The sequence below is a fragment of the Ovis canadensis genome, chromosome 7 (assembly GCF_042477335.2).
Source record: "Ovis canadensis isolate MfBH-ARS-UI-01 breed Bighorn chromosome 7, ARS-UI_OviCan_v2, whole genome shotgun sequence".
NCBI classification, from domain to species: domain Eukaryota; kingdom Metazoa; phylum Chordata; class Mammalia; order Artiodactyla; family Bovidae; genus Ovis; species Ovis canadensis.
Genome location: NC_091251.1, coordinates 48,759,084 through 48,783,164, shown reverse-complemented (window position 1 = coordinate 48,783,164; position 24,081 = coordinate 48,759,084). Strand labels below are relative to the sequence as shown.

At 36.2% G+C, this 24,081-nt stretch overlaps 1 protein-coding gene across 1 annotated transcript in view; it reads left to right on the top strand.

Moving 5' to 3' along the window:
- The window catches only part of UBR1 (ubiquitin protein ligase E3 component n-recognin 1), a 166,626-nt gene that overhangs the window by 28,444 nt on the left and 114,101 nt on the right, over positions 1–24,081 (top strand). Inside the window, exons 4-10 of the mRNA XM_069596070.1 lie at positions 11,129–11,239; positions 15,121–15,251; positions 17,916–18,054; positions 19,032–19,094; positions 19,332–19,455; positions 19,738–19,845; positions 20,488–20,576. Of these exons, the coding sequence (XP_069452171.1) occupies positions 11,129–11,239; positions 15,121–15,251; positions 17,916–18,054; positions 19,032–19,094; positions 19,332–19,455; positions 19,738–19,845; positions 20,488–20,576 (765 nt within the window). The remainder of the gene's footprint in view (positions 1–11,128; positions 11,240–15,120; positions 15,252–17,915; positions 18,055–19,031; positions 19,095–19,331; positions 19,456–19,737; positions 19,846–20,487; positions 20,577–24,081) is intronic.

The window sequence follows — 24,081 nt, the reverse complement described above, 5'->3', positions numbered from 1 at the left end:
ACCTACATATTGTGTATATTCTTTTTAAATAAAACACAATAAAAGAAAAAAATGAAGCCATTAAAAAAAAAGATTAGAAGAAATAAGAAGGAATATGTTTTGCTGCAGAGAAGGGGAAGAAGAGGGTAATGATGGGGATGCAGACCCAAGATCTGATACTGTGTAAAGAAAGCACCAAGAAAAACCTTTAGGCACAGAATAGTGCAGAACAACTTTTGCTGTCCCCAGTACTGTGGAGGGAGTGGGGCTGTTTCACAGAGATGGTTTGGGGTCTCTGTCCAGACCTGCTCGGCCATGTTGAAGATTCATTTCAAATCACGCTAATGGCTTCCTTATGGAGTACTCAGTGTTCCCCAAAGTACATCTTTCATAGCAGTCTTAAAGTTCACAGCAGAAGAATTTAAAGTTCCTGTAGAGATCTATGCAGTATTACCTGTGATGGAGTAGGAATAAATCCTGGACTGCTGCAAATTTTTTTCTGAAGTATGGTTCAGAACTGTGAATTAGGAAGTTCCTTGGTGGTCTACTGGTTAGGATTCAGCCCTTTCACTGCCGTGACCTGGGTTCAATCCCTGGTTGGGGACCTGAGATCCTACAAGCCATGAAGTGCACCCCATACCTCCCCCTGCCCCCACAAAAAAAGAACTGCAAATTATTCCTAGAGAACGTGTTGGAAGTTCTGCTACTTGGAACATGTGATTACCTTTCAGAATAAATATTGGTATAGTTGTAAAATTGAAATCAGGCATTTAAAATACTGTGAAAACACCAGTAGTTGATGAAATAATGAAAGGTGACTCTCCATCCCTTATTCACACTCTTCACACACTGTGAAGAGGGAAGGCTTCTGCATTGAGTGTGTTATCACCATAGAAGATCATAGTCTTTCATTGCTACCTCACAACATACATAGGTAATTCATTTGGGGTAAATAGATTATCCAACTGTGTTTTATAACTCTTTCTGAGAAAATCTGGAAAGTTAAAATTTACTGAATTTTCCTATTTGTCTTTGGGTTAAAAATTTTAAAGGATTGTGGATCAGACATGGCAGTTTGCTTGATAGTATCTAACCTGCAGGCACAAAAATAGTTGAAAAAAAAGAAAGTGAAGTTGCTCAGTCATGTCCGACTCTTGCTTGGCAACCCCATGGACTATAGCTTGCCAGGCTCCTCCATCCATGAGATTTTCCAGGCAAGAATACTGGAGTGGGTTGTCATTTCCTTCTCTAGGGGATCTTCCCAACCCAGAGATCAAACCCTGGTCTCCAGCACTGCAGACAGACTCTACTATCTGACCTACCAGGGAAGCCCCCCCAAAATGTGTTCATGTATTCATATAAATTTTAATTTAATATCAAAGAATCCCATATTGAGTTTTTGATCTATCTCTTTTGTGTAAAATTGCTCTCCCACACCAAAGACTTTTTGCTATGATCTTGCAGAATCTAAGATGAGAATTGAAAATAAAGTAGAAGCATAAAAACAAACACAAACTTTTTGAGAACAGAGATAAAAATTTGAGCTTGATCTACTGTGTGTAATGTGTGCCTTCTTTGTGATATCCAGCTTTTCAGTAGTTTATCCCTTAAAAATAAAAACTACAGTAAAGGAACTTTCCTGGTGGTACAGTAGATAAGAATCTGGCTGCCAACACAGGTAATGTGGTTTTGATCCCTGGTCCAGGAAGATTCCATATGCTGTGGTGCAAATAAGCCTCCACACTGCAGCTACTGAGCCCATGTGCTGCAACTACTGAGCCCGTGCACTTAGAGCTTGTGCTCCGCAGCAACAAGCAGCTGCAATGAGAAAGCCCATGCTGCGCAACTGGAGAGCTGCTGCTGCTGAGTCACTACAGTCGGGTCTGACTCTGTGAGACCCCATAGACGGCAGCCCACCAGGCTCTACTGTCCCTGGGGTTCCCCAGGCAAGAACACTGGAGTGGGTCGCCATTTCCTTCTCCAGTGCATGAAAGTGAAAAGTGAAAGTGAAGTCACTCAGTCGTGGCCAACTCTGTGCGACCCCATGGACTGCAGCCCACCAGGCTCCTCCATCCATGGGATTTTCCAGGCAAGAGTACTGGAGTGGGGTGCCATTGCCTTCTCCAACTGGAGAGTAGTCCCCGCTTATTACCACATAGAAAGCCTAAGTGCAGCAACAAAGACCCAGCATAACTAAAAATAAATTAATTTAAAAAACACAGTAAGATAAATAAGGTCTGAGAATCTAAGGTATTTAACATGATGACTGTAGTTGATAACACTGTTATTCTATAATTGGAATTTGTTTAGAGAGTAGCACGTAAACATTCTTAGATACATACAAAAAGGTAAATATGAAAAACAGAATATACTGAAGCACATTCTTTAAAAAAATTTTTCAGTAAACTTTGTGTTTTTATCCTCAAAATAAAAACACCCACTATTAAAGATTATTACTATTTTTTTCTTTTTTGGCCACTCCATGCAGCATGTGGGATCTTAGTTGTCTGACCTGTACCCCCTGCACTAGAAGCTCAGAGTCTTGACCACTGGACCACCATGGAAGTCCTTCAACATACATTTGTTGAAATCAAGTGTTAGGATCAAAAGGGCAGATCATAGGAAGTATTAGGATCATAGGCAGGCCTGATATCTAAGATTTAATTACAGAAGTAACAATCAGGGTCTATCTTAAGATCAGTTCTACGTAATGAGAATTTATATATTGTCTTCGAAATGCAACAGCATTAAAAAAATTATTTACTTAGGCAATGCAATAAAACTTATTTTTTCAAAATTCAAATAATACAGAAGAATACAAATATTATTGTTGCCTTTCTGTCCCATCATACTTTCTTTGTTAAACTAAACACGATTTAGTACACATCCCTACAGATCTTTATTTAAGTATTTATAAACATATATATGTTTAGGAGGTGTGTGTGTGTGTGTGTGTGTGTGTGTGTGTATAAATGGGATCCTACTATGTACTCTGTTTTGCAACTTTTTTTTTTGCCACATTCTGCAGCTTGCAGGATCTCAGTTCCCTGATCAAGGACTGAACCCAGGCCATGGCAGTGAAAGCCCAGAATCCTAACCACTAGGCGAACAGGGAATTCCCTGCAACTTGTTTTTAATTTAATGTATCATGGAGATAGTTCTGTGTTGTTACATATAATAACTCTTTTTTTTTTAGAGATAATCCACATCTTTATTGAGAGACAATTCACATTTAAAAAGTATAATTCACATTTAAAAAGTACAATTCAGTGTTTTTTTAGTAGATTCACAGAGTAGCACAATCATCACTATAATAAATTTTGGAACATTTTTATCACCCACAAAAGAAACCTCGTAACCCTTTTTACAAACCCAACTCTTCCTGCAGCCTGAGACAACCATTAATCTACTTTCTGTCACTACAGATTTGCCTTTTCTGGACAATTCATGTAAATGGCGTCATACAACATGTGGTCCTATGTAATTGGCTTAGCATGATGTTTCACTTTCACTTAGCATGATGTTTCAGTGATTATCCAGGTTGTAGCATGTATCTGTGTTTATTCCTTTTTATTTTCAAATAATATGCCACTGTATGGCTATACCACATTTTATTTATGCATGCATCAGCTGATGGACATTTGGGTTGTTTCTGTTTTGGGGTGATTATGAATAGTGCTATGATGAACATTGTAGCCTCCAAGCAATCACTGATCTGGTTCCTGTCACTGTAGTTTGGTATTCCCTTTTCTAGAACTTTATGTAATGAAATCATATAGTACATATGCTTTTGTGTCTGGCTTTTATCACTGAGTGTATTGTTTTTATGATTCACTCATATTACTGTGAAGTGAAGTTGCTCAGTTGTGTCAGACTCTTTGCGACCCGTGGACTGTAGCCCACCAAGCTCCTCTGTCCATGGAATTCTCCAGGCAAGAATACTGGAGTGGGTTGCCATTACCTGTTATTTAATTGCTAGTAGCTCACACACTTTTTTGCTGAATAGCATTCTATTGTGTAGATACATTCCCCAAATTTTAAATTCTCATGAAATCTAATTTACCAATTTTTCACCGTTTATACTTTAAAAAAAAAATACTGAAGCCTATTATACAGAGTGAAGTAAGCCAGAAAGAAAAACACCAATACAGTATACTAATGCATAAATATGGAATTTAGAAAGATGGTAACGATAACCCTGTATAAGAGACATCAAAAGAGACCCAGATGTATAGAACAGTCTTTTGGACTCTGTGGGAGAGGGCGAGGGTGGGATGATTTGGGAGAATAACATTGAAACATGTATAATATCATATGTGAAACAAATCGCCTGTCTAGGTTCGATGCATGATACAGGATGCTCGGGGATGGTACACTGGGATGACCCAGATGGATGGTATGGGGAAGGATGTGGGAGGGGGGTTCAGGATGGGGAACACGTGTACACCCGTGGTGGATTCATGTTGATGTATGGCAAAACCAATACAATATTGTAAAGTAATTAGCCTCCAATTAAAATAAATAAATTTATATTTTTTTTAAAAAAGAAAGCTTGACAATTTGATCTGTATTTAGAACTGGGCATTCTAATGCCTGGACAGAGACTGTCATGACCATGAGAACTTTTATTATCTAAGGGTCATGTGTATGCCCAAAATTTCTTGGAACAGAGAGGAAAGATTCCCCAATGAATAAAATTTAAAGGCACATTGTGAATCAGATCCATACAATAACTCTTGCCTTGCTTAACTGCTACATGTATTCCTTTGTGGGAGTATGTCATTATATACTTAAACCATCCCTTTTTCCCTAGATAATTACATTGCTTCCAGTTTTACAGGAATCAACCAATAATGCAACATATACATATACCTTTGTTATACACCAATGTATATATTCAAGAGTGCTTGAGACTAGATTCTTAGAAGTGTTTTCTGGCTTTTGTGTGCATAAATTTTGATAGATTTTTCCAGATTTTTTCTGAATTGCTATGTCAGTTTACAGTCACATTAAAAAGCTATGAGAATGGTCTTTCTCTATATCTGTCCCCAAGTTTATTTAATCAGTCTTTTTACTTTTTGCCAATCCATTAGTAGTCAAATTATCTGATTATTTTAATTTGCACTTCTATTACTAGTATTACAAACATCTTTTCATCTTTTAATTATATGTTTAATTTCTTCTGTGTAATGCCTATTTCTGTCCTTTACTTATTTTTCTGTTGCTTTTTTCTTACTGCTATGTTATATACTTAACAGATATTATCTTAATATGATTGTCTTTAATAATTTTTCATTTTAAGTTAGATTTTTAAAGATATAATTGATATACAATAAAATCTACCTTTCTAAGTATACAGTTCCATGAGTTTTCATAGATACATACAGTTCGGTAACCACCACAGTGTGAAAGTGTTAGTTGCTCCATTGTGTCCGACTCTTTGTGACCCCATGGATTGTAGCCTGCCAGGCTCCTCTGTCCATGGAATTCTCCAGGAAAGAAAACTGGAGTGGGTAGCCACTTCCTTCCCCAGAGGATCTTCCCAATCCAGGGATCGAAACCAGGTCTCCTGCACCACAGGCAGATTCTTTACCATCTGAGCAACCAGGAAAGCCTACAATGCTATTAAAGTTCAGCACTCAGTATGTCAGCAAATTTGGAAAACTCAGCAGTGGCCACAGGACTAGAAAAGGTCAGTTTTCATCACAATCCCAAAGAAGGCCAATGCCAAAGAATGTTCAAACTACTGCATAATTGCACTCATTTCACATGCTAGCAAGGTAATGCTCAAAATCCTTCAATCTAGGCTTCAACAGTACGTGAACCTATAATTTACAGATGTACAATCTGGATTTAGAAAAGGCAATGGACAGACAGATCAAATTGCCAACATCTGTTGGATCACAGAAAAAGCAAGGGAATAACAGAAAAACATCTGCTTCATTGACTACGCTAAAACCTTTGACTGCGTAGATTACAACAAACTGGAAAATTCTTAAAGAGATGGGAATACCAGACTACCTTACCTGCCTCCTGAGAAACCTGTATAGAGCTCAAGAAGCAACAGTTAGAACCGGACATGGAACAATTGATTGGTTCAAAATTGGGAAAGGAGTATGTCAAGGCTGTATATTGTCACCCAGCTTATTTAATATATGTAGAGTATGTCATGCAAAATGAAGGGCTGAATAAATCACAAACTGGAATCAAATTGCAGGGAGAAATATCAGTAACCTCAGCTGTGCAGATGATACCACTCTAAATGGCAGAAAGTGAAAAGGAACTAAAGAGCCTCTTGATGAGGGTGAAAGAGAAGAGTGAAAAAACTGGCTTAAAGCTTAGCATTCAAAAAACTAAGAATCATGGCATCTGGTCCCATCACTTCATGGCAAATAGATGGGAAAAAAGTAGAAACTGTCAGATTTTATGTTCTTGGGCTCCAAAGTCACTGTGGACTGTGACTGTAGCCATGAAATTAAAAGACGCTTGGCTCCTTGGAAGAAAAGCTATGACAAACCTAGACAGTGTATTAAAAAAGCAGAGACATCACTTTGCTGAGAAAGGTCCAGTCCATATAGTGAAAGCTATGGTTTTTCCAGTAGTCATGTATGGATGTGAGAGTTGGACTGTGAAGAAGGCTGAGTGCTGATGAATTGATGCTTTTGAACTGTGGTGCTGAAAAAGACTCTTGAGAGTCCCTTGGACAGCAGGAAGGTCAAACCAGCCAATCCTAAAAGAATCCAACCCTGAATATTTGTTGGAAGGAGTGATGCTGAAGCTCCAATACTTTGGCCACTTGATACAAAGAACCGACCCATTAGAAAAGACCCTGATGCTGGAAAAGACTGAGGGCAGGAGAAGAAGGGGGCAACAGAGGATGAGATGGTTGGAGGGCATCACTGATTCAACGGACATCAACTTGGGTGAACTCTGGGAGATAGTGAAAGACAGGGAAGTCTGGCATGCTCACGCAGTCCATGGAGTTGCAGAGTTGGACACGACTTAGTGACTGAACAACAACAAACCCCCACAATAATAAAGATATATCATTTCCGGAAGTTCTCTAGTGCCGTTTTGCAGGCAATCCTCTTGCTCACATACCCCTAGGTCCTGGCATTCACTGATCTGTTTTCTGTCCCTATAGTTTTGGCCTTTCAGAATGTCGTATAAGTGAAATCATATTCTGTGTAGTGTTTGCTGTCTGTTTATTTTCACTTAGTGTAATGCCTTTGAGCGCCTCTCATGTATCAGCAATTTGTTACTTTTTATTGCCTGGTAGTATGCCATTTGGTGGAAATGCCACAATATAGTACCTGTTCATCATTTGATGAATACTTGACTTATTTCTAGCTTTTAAATAAAGCTACCATGAACATTCAAATACAAGTCTATGTATGGGCATTTGTTTTCATTGCTCTTGGTAACCTCAGAATGATATTGCTGGATCATAAATTAAGTGTATGAAATCTATATTCTGTCTTTTAAACTTGATTTATGCTGTCATTTGCCTTAATGACATTTTAATTTATATGTAGTTATATTTGCCAGAATTTTTTTTAATGCTTCTGTAGTTTATGTCTTGCTTCCATGGCATTCCCTATAATAAAGTTTATACATTTACTTTGATTTGAAACTATATTTTTAGTAATTATGTATGAGTTTAGCATTCCTCAGTATATAAAATTGATTTGTATATTCTAATTTCTTTTGTTACCTTTGTTCTAGTAGCAACATTTGTAGTAATAATTTTTATAGTGCCTTTAGTTCCTTTTTACTCCCTTACTTAACTTTTTATTGTCTAGTTTGTCAGTTTTAATGGTGTCTTTGCTGTCTTCCTATTACCTACTCAGTAGCTGATAATCTAATGCTTTCTCTTTCCCTTTTCCCATTGTTTTAGTTGTCTTTCTGATTGTGAGGTTGTATAAAGTTTACATTCTTCTATCCATGTATCTTTCAACACCTTTGGTTTGTCCTTTTTCAAAAAATTTATTTATTTATAATTGAAAGATAATTGCTTAACAGTATTGTGTTGATTTCTCCCAAACATCAACATGGTTGATTCGTTCTTAGTTGTTTTTCAGTCGCTAAGTCATGTCCAGCTCTTTTTCAACCCCATGGACTGTAGCCTTCCAAGTTCCTCTGTCCATGGGATTTTCCAGGCAAGAATACTGGAGTGAGTTGCCATTCCCTCTCCAGGGGATCTTCCTGACCCAGGGATTGAACCCATGTCTCATGCATTGCAGGAGGATTCTTTCCCACTTAGGCAATGGGGAAGCCCTTTGATTTGTTCTTAGCACTACATACAATTACATACATAAAATATTTACCAACTATCCTTTCTCTGAAGTTTCCCCAGTCACTGCTTGGTCAGCTGAGGCTGATCCTCTAGGGTTCAGCAAATTACAGTTTGTGGGTCCAATGCAGTTCACCATCTATTTTTGTATATGGTCTGCAAGCTAAGTTTGGTTTTTATTCTTTTTTTTTTCTTTTGGCCACACCACAAGCCGCGTGGGATCTCAGTTCCCTAACCAAGGATTGATCCATGCCCCCTGAAGTGAAAGTGCAGAGTCTTAACTCTGGACTGCCAAGGAAGCCCCTAAGCTGGTTTTTATATTGTGAAAAAGAATAAGAAGAATAATCAGTTCTCAGTTCAGTCGCTCAGTTGTGTCCGACTCTTTGCGACCCCATAGACTGCGGCACGCCAGGCTTCCCTTTCCATCGCCAACTCCTGGAGCTTTCTCAAGCTCATGTCCATCAAGTTGGTGATGCCATCCAACCGTCTCATCCTCTGTCGTCCCCTCCTCCTGCCTTTAATCTTTCCCAGCGTCAGGGTCTTTTCCAGTGAGTCAGTTCTTCACATCAGGTGGCCAAAGTATTGGAGTTTCAGCTTCAGCATCAGTCCTTCCAATGAGTATTCAGGACTGATTTCCTTTAGGATTGACTGGTTTGATCTCCTTGCAGTCTAAGGGACTCTCAATAATATTTCATGATAAATGAAAATTATATGAAATTTAAAATTTTAGTGCCTATGAATTCTCATTGGAACATAGCTATGTTTATTCATTTATTTATTGTCTGTGGCTGCTGCTTCACTGCAAAAGTAGAACTGAGTAATTCAAAAGAGATTCCATGGCCTGCAAAGCCTAAAATATTTACTGTCTATTCCTTTATACAGAAAGTTTGCTGATCACTGCTCAGACATGAGCAGTGTCATATGGATATGGTGACCTCTGGAAGGTCATGTGTATACAGTGTTCCTTTAGTTCTGACATGTTTAAAATTGTATTTTTATAGCTTAGCTGTAGATAATACCCTTGGTTTACTGTTTCTTTCCTTGAAATGCTGCTCTGCTGTTGTCTTGTTTCATGTATTGTTATTGAGAAGTCTGGTGCCAGTCTAATTTTCTTGTGATTATGTTATTTCTTCTTTTTGCCCCAGACCTCAGGACTTTTATCTTTAAAGTCTAATAGTTTTAGGAGGTTATATTCTGGAGTTGATCGTACTTTTTTCTCAGTCACTCATGGCCCTTTCGCTGTGTAGATTAAGGCCATTTGTTTTCAGGAAGTTTTCTTAGATTGTTATCCCTGTTCCATTGTTTTGATTTTTCTTTGGTGACTCCAGTTAAGCTCATCTACCTTTCTTAGGCCTATCTTCTATTTCAACCATTTTTCCTCTGACCCTGTATTTCTTTGCTTCATCTTACTTTCATTCTCTTATTTCCCTGCTTTGTTTCAATGCTATTTACTTCTGATATATCATTTTCTTCTGTTTTTTCCCCTGAGTTCATTCAGGTCTCATTTATTTCTTCTTTTTTGTCCGTTTCTGTTTTTAATTTTTGTGTTTGTGGTTAAAGATGTCTTAATCTGATTAGGGGTTTTTAATGCTTGTTCGAGGATGGGTAATTCAGTTTAGAGCATTATATTTTCTTCCAGCTTCATAATTGAGTTTTGGCTCTTATTTACATTTTGGGGCTTTTTTTTTTTTGCAACAGTGTCATATGGATATGGTGTACTTTTTTCTACTTCATTTCATGAATAATGTCACAAGTGCTCTCTTCTGTCAGTTTTACCCTCTTCTGTGTAATTTATTTTATAGATGATATTGATGATGGTGGTGAAGTGAGGGGAGGGTTTGGCATGTCTTGTTCCTCTCTTGTTTCTATAGGATTCTTAAGCTTGCTTTCTTCTTTCTTTTATTTACTGTCACATTCTATAAGGGGTTACCCCCTTTTTAAATGTATTTGATTTTCCTCCAAAAGGAATGCTTCTCGAGGGTGGCCATTCTGGTCCTGCTACTTTCAGTCTCTTTCCCTGTGAACCACCAAGCCCCAATCTGTGTTCGGTATTTGTTCCTTAACATTGAGCTTTCTCTTCTGGGATGTGATTTTGTCTGTGCTTGATTTAAGTCCTTTATACCCCTCTGTTCTCTTTAATGGAGTCTCTTTAGCTTCCCTCTCCTATTGTCTGTATCCACATGCTTGAAGTGATAGGCAACAGAAACTCTGATAAAAGAAGTCATTTGAAGGTTGTGGTATTTGTTTTTTTGACTCCCAGTAATCCTGCAGATATGGGTCATATGTGGCTTTATTTGTTCTCCTTGTTAGTTGTATGACTTGGAGAGGGGAGATTGGGGAAGATCAAATTCAGGTCATTGTCATCCTTCTCTATCTAAGCTACTATGTTTTAGATAATTTTTTTTTACAGGAACCCTCAAAGAAAAAAATGTTGTAATAAGTTTTAGTTGCTGAAGGATATTAATATAGATAAAAATATACATTTCTTAAGTACTTATGCTAGTATCATTGTAATGATTTAAAATCTGTTTAATCATAAAATCTACTCAAGCATTCTGGGTGTCATATAGATTTTTTTCTTTTTCTTTTCTTTTTTTGCACATGACACAATCTGTTTTAAAAACTGTTTAAAAACTGAGTATGTTTCCAAAATGTATCAATTTTGAAGGTCCATTTTTGTTGTGATTGAGTATTGAGAATTTTTTTGTTATCAAAATATTTTTAGATATTTATCTATAACATTTAAGGCAATCAAGGTTGAAATAGCAGGAAACAGGTATTATTTGAGTTCTCTTTATCATTCTTCTTTGCTTTGTAAATGTTTTGAAATTAAGACACACATTTTTCATTTGTCAGATGCATACTTCTACTGGAGGAGGATTTTGTGACTGTGGGGACACAGAAGCATGGAAAACTGGTCCTTTTTGTATAAGTCATGAACCTGGAAGAGCAGGTACCACAAAAGAGGTAAGAATATTACTATTTTTTAATTGCTATTTTAAGCTTGATGAAATTAAATAGAAATAAATGTTATTTGTATGGGTTAAGCTGAAGTCCATCGAGAATCCTGATTTTATGTTCTAATATTTAAATGTAAGGAGTTGTATTTGATTCTAGAGGATTTAAAGATTTGATAAATTGATAAAAGTTTGATTCCATATTTCTCTAAAGAAATGAATTTACACTGAAAAGATGAACTCAGAATGCTTGTTTGTTAAGCAGTCAATTTGATAAGTAAGAATAAACAATATATTATCCTAAAAGAGTGAATGGAAGTAGTTATTATGAATATTGAATTAGAAAACAGTAGAACTGACACATAGATTCTGTAATTGCTATTCTTAAAGGAAAAAAAATCAACTAACATATTATCCACTATGCCTCCTAATCAAGAAAAAAACTATGAGTAAGCCCAGATAGCGACAATTAAAAAGAATGGGAAAATGACCATAGAACCACAGATACAGGAGGATTATAAAAGTGACTCTGTGCAAAGACAATTGAAAATAGATTCTTTTATCCAACAGTATAGTCATAATTTATTCAAAAACAGAAAAAACTTTAACAGTTAATAACCATTGAAGAAATTTTAAAAGTTGTTACAAGAAAGTACTTCCTAAAAAATACCATGCTCAAATAGTTTCACAGAAGAATCCTTTTTAAAACCTAAGGAATAAATAGTTTTTGTATTCTTTAAACTGTTCCTGATAACTCTATAACACTGAATATTCCTATAGGGTCTATATTTTGATCTCTTAAGTACCATTTTCCACTAAAAGAAACCAGGGCTTGTTGTAAAAATACCTGATTCCAGATATGAGTTAGGGAATAGGTGAAGTAGGCTGGTGAGGATGGATTTGTGTCAAAAGAACCTAAAACTCAATTTTAGGATACTTTTGGATACTTTCCCCCTAAGATGGAGAGTAAGGCATATTCTGCTTTGCCACAGTGAGTATCCATTTATTAGTATAATGGACATTCCAGCTGTGGCAGTTAGACAAAAAAAAAAAGAAATAAAAAGCAGCCCCCAAAAAAGAATAAATAAATAAATAAAAATAAAAAGCACCCAAATTGGAAAGGAAGAAGTAAAACTCTGTTTGCAGATGATGTGATTGTCTGTATAGAAAATCTGAAGGAATCCATTAAAACATTGTTAGAACTAATAAACAGGTTCAGCACAGTTGCAGGATATGAGATACAAAAATTACTTGTATTTTATACATTAGTAATGAACAATCCAAAGATAAAATTAAGAAAAAAGAAGCACAAAGTTTATTTAATTTGAAAAGATACATGCACCCTTATGTTTATGCAGCATTATTTACAGTAGCCAAGATACTGAAGCAACCTAAGTGCTCATCAAGTTTACAAAACTAGCCTCCTTCTTCCTACCTCATGGGGTTCCAGTCTGTTTGTGGTTTGCCCGAGCCATATGGCCTCAGAACACTGAACTGAGTCCTGAACTAACCTGGTCTTCTTGGATTTCTTTGGATTTATAATTAGATTCAAAAAGAAATAGATCATTCAGGCTTGTTATGTCAGCAAATCTGTATACTCAGGAACAGATTCATGAGCTGAATGTGAGAGCATACTTAGAGCTAGCATATAACTAGTCAGTTGCCCCCCAAGAGTCCTCTGTGCTTCACCTTTGTTTTGTCTCTGCCTTGGTAAATGTGAAATCTGTACTCTGCCAGGTGTGTGGCATTGTGCCAGCCATAATAGGGATTTACCAAGGGTAATTAGACCTGGTCAATACCAATCAGCCTATAGTCCAGCATTTGGCATTATCTCTAAAAGTATGTTTAAGGGAAATTTCTTTCTAGTTCTGTAGTACATTTCTGGGTTTATTATTAAGGGTTTTTAAAAATCAACTTTGATTATCACTCTGTTGTTTCCTCTAATGGAGCTTCTTATTTTCTAAGCTATAAATGAGTTATTTTTTCTCTACTTACCAGAACTCTTCTGAAGAACTTAGCTTCTGATATAGTATGGAAGTAGTAAGTAGATTCTTCTAACTTTTCATTTCAGACTACTTTGATTAAGAATTGAAAGGAAATATTTCTAAAGCTAAAGAAGATAAGAAATAGGAACATAGTGGATTAATGTTGCTCTTAGTACCTTTGGCACTCTTTTTCTCTCTTTCTAGCAAAAGCTTCTGAGTAAAATCTCCAGAGAAAAGGTGACATATTGAAGAGATGGTAGAAATGAAAATAATAAAGCATTGGGGAGTGAGGAAGAATAGGTGCAGAAGAGTAAATGTGTAGATTAATGTTTTGGTCACCACAGAATAAAATACAGTTCATTAGTATGGTGTATAGCAGGTAGGTTAAAAAATTGAATATTAAAGCCTTCTACTGAATTTCTGTTGGATTTTTATGTGTGTGTGTATGTGTGTGTGTCTTATTAAAGAGCTACTATATTTGTTTTCCTACTTACTGCTTTGTTTAAACAATGTAATGAGTTGTAATTTGCATACTATGTTAAAAAACTCACCCATTTAAAGAGTATACTTTAGTACTTTTTTAGCATGTAGTTTACTTTTTTGGCCAAATAATATTCCTTTGTATGGATAATGCATCATTTTATTTATCCATTCATCAGTCTATGGAAATCTAGGTTGTTTCCACTTTTTGGCTATTATAAGTAATGCTGCTATGAGCATTTGTGTACAAGTTTTTTGTGTGTATATATGTTTTCATTTTTCTTGGGTAGATATCTCAGAGTGGAACTGGTGGATCATAAGGTCACTATACTTAACATTTTGAGCTTCTCTCAGACTTTTCCAAATTGTACCATCTTACATTTCCATCAGCAGTGTATAGGATTCAGGTTTCTCCACATTCTGGCCAACACTTGTTATCTGCCTTTTTGATAATGGTCACCTTAGCAGGTATGAAGAGGCATCTCACTATGGTTTTGACTTGCATTTCACTAATGGTTTATGATGCAGAGCAGTTAAATGCTTTTTTTTTTTTTTAGCTAATTGGTTTGAACAAACCTATTAAGGAAGTGGTATTCTTTAATGAAATGAACATTTTTTTTCCATGAAAGTAAAAAAACTCGGATGTTAGTCTTGCTTTTTATATCTGTTTAGATGCTCTGATGTTGAATGGGATTTTTCAGAAATATATATTTTTTAAATATTTATTTATATTTGACTGTGCTGGGTCTTTGTTGCTACAAGCAGGTGTTCTCTAGTTGTGGCAAGCAGGGACAACTCTCTAGCTGCAGTGCACAGGATTCTCGCGGTGGCTTCTCTTGTTGCTGTGTGTGGGCTCTAGAGGACATAGGGTTCCATAGTTGTGGCACATGGGTTTAGTTGCCTCAGGACATGTGGAATCTTCCCATACTAGGGATCAAACCCATGTCCCCTGCGTTGGCAGGCAGATCCTTAACCATTGGACTACCCAGGAAGTCCTTAGACGGAATCTTTATCTCTTAAATGCCATAAATTTTCTGCCTTAACAGAGTGGATGTACGGATTGGTTGGAATAAATTAAATGAGAAATGTTTTTGTAAACTGTAGGGAAAAACCAAACCCCATAACTCGTTGTTCTCTGATATGATTAGTTTACTCAGGCAGAGAACATTCATAAGAAAGAGCGTCATAAGGGAGGCTTCCATGATTTTGCCTCCTTTCCTTTCTGTCATCTGTAGCACCAACTTGGCCACAAGGAATTCAGCTAAACAATGTGATCAGCAACCTCTTGGGCTGAAGTTAAATTCATTCTGGAGGATGGTGTAAATGAACTCATTAATATTGTTCTTATAAATTAATAACATTATCATTCTCATCCACTTACTTATATACAACATTGAGAATATGTTTTTCTATACTTTTCTTGCAGAACTTACGCTGTCCGTTGAATGAAGAGGTAATTGCCCAAGCCAGGAAAATATTCCCTTCGGTGATAAAATACATTGTAGAAATGACTATATGGGAAGAAGAAAAAGAACTGCCTCCTGAACTCCAGAAAAGGTGGGGGATTTTTTTTAAAGGGGGAAGTTTTCATGATGGTTATTTATATTGCAGAATGAGTATTTGAAAAATGTCTTCTGTTTTCATCTACTGCTTTAACTTATAACTATCATTGTGAAAATTTTATATAGAGAATTTTTCCAAAATGTCCATTTATATGAGATGCTCTGCTAAGACATCATACAGAAGTTAAGGCAAAAGAGGGGCTTAATCAGGAGCTTCTGATTTTTAAGAAAAAACATTTTTGGGGTATTGTTATAAATGATTTACAAGGACTTAGCAGCCATTCATCCCAGCAAGGAAGTAAATTGCCCAGTTTGATACTGGCCTCAACCAACTTCCAGGTTCCCTGAGAGGTTCGTGAACTAAGGTGGGGACTTCAGAACAGTGTTTCCCTTTAGTCCAGATCTTTAGTACTTTTCTTGATCAAAAATTTTGATGGTCAGAATAAGGAGATAACCCTTTGTCCTGTGCTTTGGGATCTGGGATTATTTCACGTACAGGAATTTAAGAGGTTTTTTGTTTTTGTTTTTAGCTAAAACCCAGCAATTTCTAACAACCTTAAGTCTTTTAGTGACAGCAATATTGGTTCTTAATTTACAAAAGGCGAAAGAGAATTCAAGACCTGATATGTAATACAGCTTGGGCCTTGTGGGAATTTTTCTACCTGTGTAATATTAGGAGTTTCACAAATCTAAATATAGTTTTTTGAGTCTACTAAGTTTATTTGTATTATTTTAGGAGAAAGACTTAAGAATTTCAATTTTTAAAGACATTAAATGATAGAACTGCCTTATGACCCAGCAATCCCACTTCTGGGCATACACACCGAGGGAACCAGAATTGAAAGAGATGCATGTACAGCAATGTTCATTGCAGCACTGTTTATAATAGCCAGGACATGGAAACAACCTAGATGTCCATCAGCAGATGAATGGATAAGAAAGCTGTGGTGTATCTACACAATGGAGTATTACTCAGCCATTAAAAAGAATACATTTGAATCAGCTCTTATGAGGTGGATGAAACTGGAGCCTATTATACAGAGTGAAGTAAGCCAGAAAGAAAAACACCAATACAGTATACTAACACATGTATATGGAATTTAGAACGATGGTAATGATAACCCTGTATGCGAGACAGCAAAAAAGACACAGATGTATAGAACAGTCTTTTAGACTCTGTGGGAGAGGGAGAGGGTAGGATGATTTCGGAGAATGGCATTGAAACTGTATAATATCATATAAGAAATGAATCACCAGTCCAGGTTCGATGCAGGATACAGGATGCTTGGGGCTGGTGCACTGGGATGACCCAGAGGGATGGTATGAGGAGGGAGGTGGGAAGGGGGTTCAGGATTGGGAACATGTGTACACCCGTGGTAGATTCATGTTGATGTATGGCAAAACCAATACAATATTGTAAAGTAATTAGCCTCCAATTAAAATAAATAAATTTTTTAAAAAAGACATTAAATGTATCATTTTGACTTTTACGGGACCATAAACTGCTTGGAAAAATAAGGGTCATCAGAATTATGTCCAAAAAAGTTTTAATGTCAAATACATCGATAGCGTCAGTTAAATGCTTTAAGAAATTTTGTGTTGGTAAGCATAATTCGAGTGGTCTGCCTGTCTAAAAAGGGTGGGTTGCTTGAATGTGCTCATGTATGTAGACAGCACTGTATTTCAGATTCACAGATCTGATTTCTAATTCTCTTTGTTTCTTAGCTTTGGGACAAAAGAGAAGTCTTTTTGAGTCTCTTATTTCCTAAGCTACAAGAGGCTTGAGAAAAGCTTCCTCTTAGAGTTATGAGGATCAATTGACTATTTAGTAGAAGATTATTATAAAGTGTTTAAAACTGGTAGTAATTTCTGACATTTGTGTAACTGTAGCCCACAACCATTTTCACGTATTTTATAAGGTCCTCACACTCAAATGGAGATATTATACATCTCTTCTTACAGATGTAAAAGATACCGTCATCTCAGCAAGATTAAATGCTTAAGTGATTTGTCTGAAGTTTCACAGTCAAATGGTAGTGCTGGCACTTAAAATCTATATACCTTAAAAAAAAACCTTAAATGTACTATAAAACCAGTATTACTTAAAATAAATAGAAGGTAGAAACAAAAATAAATAAAAACTAAATGTTAGTGAAATCTTGACTATTTGTCATTCCCTGCCTGAAAGTTCTGAGCCTGAGGCTTGTCTCCCTTTGTTAGAGTGGGAGATTAGCAAGAGTTATGAATAGTATTAAAGACATACTGCCCTTTAATGAGAATAACATTTTACTTCTGGAAGTAAGAAAAATTCGGGGATAAACGTGAAAAAATTGATACTTTTATCAGAGTTTTAAAGTTTTATGTCACTGTACCACTTAAAATCGTCTCCTATACTAGTATTAGAGTGGTACTTTGGAGAAGGAAATAGCAGCCCACTCTAGTATTCTTGCCTGGAAAATCCCATGGATGGAGGAGCCTCTTAGATTGCAATCCATGGGGTAGCAAAGAGTCCAACATGACTTCACTTTCACTTTTCTCATACATAGGAAACTACATGGTGCTACCCATCACAGGGCATTTTTTATTTTAGCCTGGTCTTCATGTTTTCCTTTGCTTATTTGTTACAGTATCTGAATATATATCTTTTTGTTTTAAACAGGGAGAAAAATGATAGATACTACTGTGTCCTTTTCAATGATGAACACCATTCATATGACCATGTTATATACAGTCTACAAAGAGCTCTTGACTGTGAGCTTGCAGAGGCCCAGTTGCACACCACCGCCATAGACAAAGAGGTTTGTGAGTTTCATTTGAATTATTATACTGTCTTCATCAGCTTCCTGGAAATTGGGTGTTGCCAAGTAGCTCTGTAGCCCTTGCCAAGTGCTTTAATAGTATGTTAGGTACAACCATGCTCTTCATTTATTCCTTATAGCCCAAGTAAATTGGTTGAAACTTGGTTTTTCTGTGTGTGTATATTACAGTTTTAGATGACTATTATTTTCCTTTTTCAGTCTAAACAGAAAGTTACTGAATATATTTGGCAAAGAGCAGTTAAGAATGTCAGCTCAACCTTAGTTCTGTTTCTGTAAATTATTGAATAAATGACTAAATACATGAATCCTGAAAAGTTGGTGAGCTTAACAGTATTTATTAAAACTATTTATAGAATAATGTTGATAACATGGCTCAGCTTTTATTTAACACCCATCCAAAGCAAAATGTGTTCTTCAGATAGGCAGAAGAAATATTAACCTAATCCCTACCCTCAAGAGGAATGGAAGACAGTGGAAGAAGCATCACGACCCTAGTTACTGGTGCTGTGATTCTAGGACTTGAGAATTAAGTATCCGTTAGGCCACACCTCTAACCCACTAGTGGACTGCATGTGTGCTATGTAACACATGTTAAAGAATTTCAGTTTCACTCACAAAAAGTATCTAAGGCATGTATTAATAATAGTAGTTTATTAAACCTAATTTATTGTTATCTAATAGAGTACAACAAGTAAATAATGACATTCTTGTGAAGCAAGAAATCTGAGACTCTAAAGTATAGAAATTCTCTACTACTGGCATTGAAAGTTCTGAAGCTGCATGAAGGTAGCTAATGCTAAACATTTCTGTTTATCTTATAGGTGTTATCAATCTTAGGATTTTTAGGTGGTCAAAAATGATTAATAATTAAGAGCTTGTTGGGTCTTTGGGTTTTATATTACTTATTGATTGGGATTGTCAATCTACTACTTAATTTCTTGTTTGTCTATAATTAGGGCCGTCGGGCTGTTAAAGCAGGTGCTTTTGCTGCTTGCCAGGAAGCAAAGGAAGATATAAAGGTAATTTTCTGAATTAGCGTCAAAAGGAAAATGTTAAGAGGAATGTACAAGAGCCCAAGTAAAACAGTTACATTGTTGAAGTGGTTTGACATCCTAAGTAAACATAAGTTTGGAGCATTTAGACCTGGAGATTTGAAAATGTAACAGTTATATGATTTGTTTTTTTTTGAGGAATAGATAATTTTTAAAACAAAAATTTAAAAACTAGTTTGTTTCTAATATTCCTTTCATTTGTAGAGTCATTCAGAAAATGTCTCTCAACATCCACTTCATGTAGAAGTATTACACTCTGAGGTTATGGCTCATCAGAAATTTGCTTTGCGTCTGGGGTCCTGGATGAATAAAATTATGAGCTACTCAAGTAAGCATATAGCCTGTTTGTCTTATTTTTCATAAAATATTGTCTTTTTAAATAGCCACAGATTTTAAAATGTTGTTGAGTATAAAGTAAAATGGTTGTTGTTTGTTTTAAATGCTATGAATAATGTTTTGTTGGCTCTTGATTCTTTGATGTTGACAGAATTATTCTTGACATCAAGTATGAGAGGATTTACTGTTAGTTTTTTCATACGTTCTTATAGGAAATGTATTTTTGGGAGAAATACTTTAAGAATAAAAACTATGTAACTTCTTTTGTTTGCAGGTGACTTCAGACAGATCTTTTGCCAAGCTTGCCTTAGAGAAGAACCTGGCTCTGAGAATCCCTGTCTCATAAGCAGGTTAATGCTTTGGGATGCAAAGCTTTATAAAGGTAGGTAGATCTTTACTTATGCTTCTTGCTTTGAAGCAAAGGAATATTATAGCTATAGTGGAGTTGTGATCTCTTTTATTTATTAAATAAGTTACCTTGATAAGATATTATATTTTCAGGGTGAGATTAACCAGTCAATATGTATTCGTCTGTGATAAAACCCAGGGAGATTGCCTTTTAATTGTAGTGCCTTTTCATTTAGTCAGAACCAGTAAAAAAGAATATGTATGTATTCATGTAGTAATGCCATTGTAAAAGCCATGTTAATTTTCATTTTTAAAATCTAAACGAAGACCCAAAAGTAAAAAGTTAGAGAAAGGCTAAAGGGGATGGAGAAGGGAAGGAACGTAGGGTAGCTTTTAATGAGACAGAATGAAAAGAAATGGAGAAAGGTTGGGCAAAGTAGGATGAAGTAAGTTACAACAGTGAGAGGGGTACAGAAAATAAGGGAAAAGGCATTATATGTATGTATTTTAAATTCTAGCTCTTAAATATTAGCGTAATAAGTGCCACTAATATTTGAGTCCTTGAAGTCTTATTAGCATGTGAAATATTTTTATAGTGTTCTGCCACTACTAATAGCTAAAATGTTTTCTTTGCCTTGGCAATGCTCCTCCCACTTCTCCCCAAAATGATTTATAGGTGCCCGTAAGATCCTTCACGAGTTGATCTTCAGCAGTTTTTTTATGGAGATGGAGTACAAGAAATTCTTTGCTATGGAATTTGTGAAGGTAATTGCTCTTTATAAATAGATGTCAACAAATGAAAATAGAAAACCATTTTGTAAGTGAAATAATGGAAACAAAGGGGATAATTACAGAGCAGGAATTTAATTTTACAGCTTATTTGTTTTTAAAAAAGTTCATCATTTAACTTCACATTTGGTAGTATGGAAACAGTAGTCTAAGAGGAGATAGATAGTTGGAAAATGACCTGGAATTTGCTTGGACAAAGCAATAGGAAGATGTCACAATTATGAGTACATTTATCTTTTCTAATCATCTGTCTGTTAGTTAAAATTGTAACAAGAGCAGTGACTAGTTGAAAGAAGAGCAGGGAAAAGGAACAGATATATATACATGCTAAAAGGAGGCAGAAATTTGATGGGTAAGAGTTATACTTAACTATCTGAGGCTAGAATATACAAATTTATAGCTTTTTAAAAAAATTTATTTTAATTGGAGGATTTGCTTTACAGTATTATAGTGGTTTTTGCCATACATTGACATGAATCAGTCACAGGTGTACATGTGTCCCCCATCCCGAAGCCCCCTCCCACTTCCCTCCTCATCCCATCCCTCTGGGTTGTCCCAGTGCACCGGCTTTGAGTGCCCTGTTTCATGCATCAAACTTAGACTGGTCATCTGTTTCATGTATGGTAACATACATGTTTCAGTGCTAGTCTCTCAAATTATCCCACGCTCGCCTTCTCCCACAGAGTCCAAAAGTCTGTGCTTTACATCTCTATATCTTTTGTTGTCTCATGTATAGGGTCATCATTACTGTCTTTCTAAATTCCATATATATATGTTAATATACTGCATTGGTCTTTTTCTTTCTGACTTCACTCTGGATAATAGACTCCAGTTTCATCCATATCATTAGAACTGATTCAAATGTGTTCTTTTTAATAGCTGAGTAATATTCCATTGTGTATATGTACCACAACTTTCTTATCCATTCATCTGCCAATGGACATCTAGGTTGCCTCCATGTCCTAGCTATTGTTAACAGTGCTGCAGTGAACATTGGAGTACACGTGTCTCTTTCAATTCTGGTTTCCTCAGTGTGTATGCCCAGCAGTGGAATTGCTGGATCGTATGGCAGTTCTACTTCCAGTTTTTTAAGGAATCTCCACAATGTCCTCCATAGTGGCTGTACTAGTTTGCATTCCTACCAACAGTGTAAGAGTGTTCCCTTTTCTCCACACCCTCTCCAGCATTTATTGTTTGTAGACTCTTTTGATAGCAGCCATTCTGACCAGCGAGAGATGGTACTTCATTGTGATTTTTATTTGCATTTCTGTGATCATGAGTGATGTTGAGCATCTTTTCATGTGTTTGTTAGCCATCTGTATGTCTTCTTTGGAGAAATGTCTGTTTAGTTCTTTGGCCCATTTTTTGATAGGGTCGTTTATTTTTCTGGAATTCAGATGCTTGTATATTTTTGAGATAATTCTTTATTAGTTGCTTCATTTCTATTATTTTCTCCCATTCAGAAGGCTGTCTTTTCACCTTGCTTATAGTTTCCTTTGTTGTGCAAAAAAGCATTTAATTGTAATTAGGTCCCATTTGTTTGTTTTTGCTTTTGTTTCCATTTCTCTGGGAGGTGAGTCATAGAGGATTTTGCTGTGATTTATATCAGATAGTGTTTTTCCTATGTTTTCCTCTATGAGTTTTATAGTTTCTGGTCTTACATTTAGAGCCTTAATCCATTTTGAGTTTATTTTTGTGTATGGTGTTACAAAGTGTTCTAGTTTCATTCTTTCACAGGTGGTTGAGCAGTTTTTCCAGCACCACTTGTTAAAGAGATTGTCTTTTCTCCATTGTATTTTTTTGCCTCCTTTGTCAAAGACAAGGTGTCCAGAGGTGCATGGATTTATCTCTGGGCTTTCTATTTTGTTCCAATGATCTGTATTTCTGTCTTTGTGCCAATACCAATACTGTCTTCTTGATGACTATAGCTTTGTAGTATAGTCTGAAGTCAGGCAGGTTGATTCCTCCACTTCTATTCTGCTTTCTCAAGATTGCTTTGGTATTAAAGGCTTTTTGTATTTCCATACAAATTGTGGAATTATTTGTTTTAGTTCTCTGAAAAATACTGTTGGTAGCTTGATCGGGATTGCATTGAATCTGTAGATTGCTCTAGGTAGTATAGTCATTTTCACTATATTGATTCTTCCGATCCATGAACATGGTATATTTCTCCATCTATTTGTGTCATCTTTGATTTCTTTCATCAGTGTTTTATAGTTTTCTATATATAGGTCTTTTGTTTCTTTAGGTAGATTTATTCCTAAGTATTTTATTCTTTTTTTTTTTTGCTATGTTGAATGGGATTGTTTTCTTAATTTCTCTTTCTCTTTTCTCATTGTTAGTATATAGGAATGCAAGGGATTTCTGTGTATTAATTTTATTTTATTTGTTATTATTTTTTTTTAATTGGTTTTGCCATACATTGACATGAATCCACCACAGGTGTACAGGCGTTCCCAAACATGAACCCCCCTCCCACCTCCCTCCCCATAACATCTCTCTGGGTCATCACCATGCACCAGCCCCAAGCATGCTGTATCCTGCGTCGGACATAGACTGGCGATTAGATTCTTACATGATAGTATACCTGTTACAATGCCATTCTCCCATTTCATCCCACCCTCTTCCTCTCCCTCTGAGTCCAAAAGTCCGTTATACACATCTGTGTCTTTTTTGCTGTCTTGCATACAGGATCGTCATTGCCATCTTTCTAAATTCCATATGTATGTGTTAGTATACTGTATTGGTGTTTTTCTTTCTGGCTTACTTCACTCTGTATAATCGGCTCCAGTTTCATCCAACTCATCAGAACTGATTCAAATGAATTCTTTTTAACAGCTGAGTAATACTCCATTGTGTATATGTACCACCGCTTTCTTATCCATTCATCTGCTGATGGACATCTAGGTTGTTTCCATGTCCTGGCTATTATAAACAGTGCTGCGATGAACATTGGGGTACATGTGTCTCTTTCAATTCTGGTTTCCTCGGTGTGTATGCCCAGAAGTGGGATTGCTGGGTCATAAGGCAGTTCTCTTTGCAATTTTTTAAGGAATCTCCACACTGTTCTCCATAGTGGCTGTACTAGTTTGCATTCCCACCAACAGTGTAGGAGGGTTCCCTTTTCTCCACACCCTCTCCAGCATTTATTGCTTACAGATTTTTGGATCGCCGCCATTCTGACTGGTGTGAAGTGGTACCTCATTGTGGTTTTGATTTGCATTTCTCTAATAATGAGTGATGTTGAGCATCTTTTCATGTGTTTGTTAGCCATCCGTATGTCTTCTTTGGAGAAATGTCTATTTAGTTCTTTGGCCCATTTTTTGATTGGGTCGTTTATTTTTCTGGAGTTGAGCTGCATAAGTTGCTTGTATATTTTTGAGATTAGTTGTTTGTCAGTTGCTTCATTTGCTATTATTTTCTCCCATTCAGAAGGCTGTCTTTTCACCTTGCTTATATTTTCCTTTGTTGTGCAGAAGCT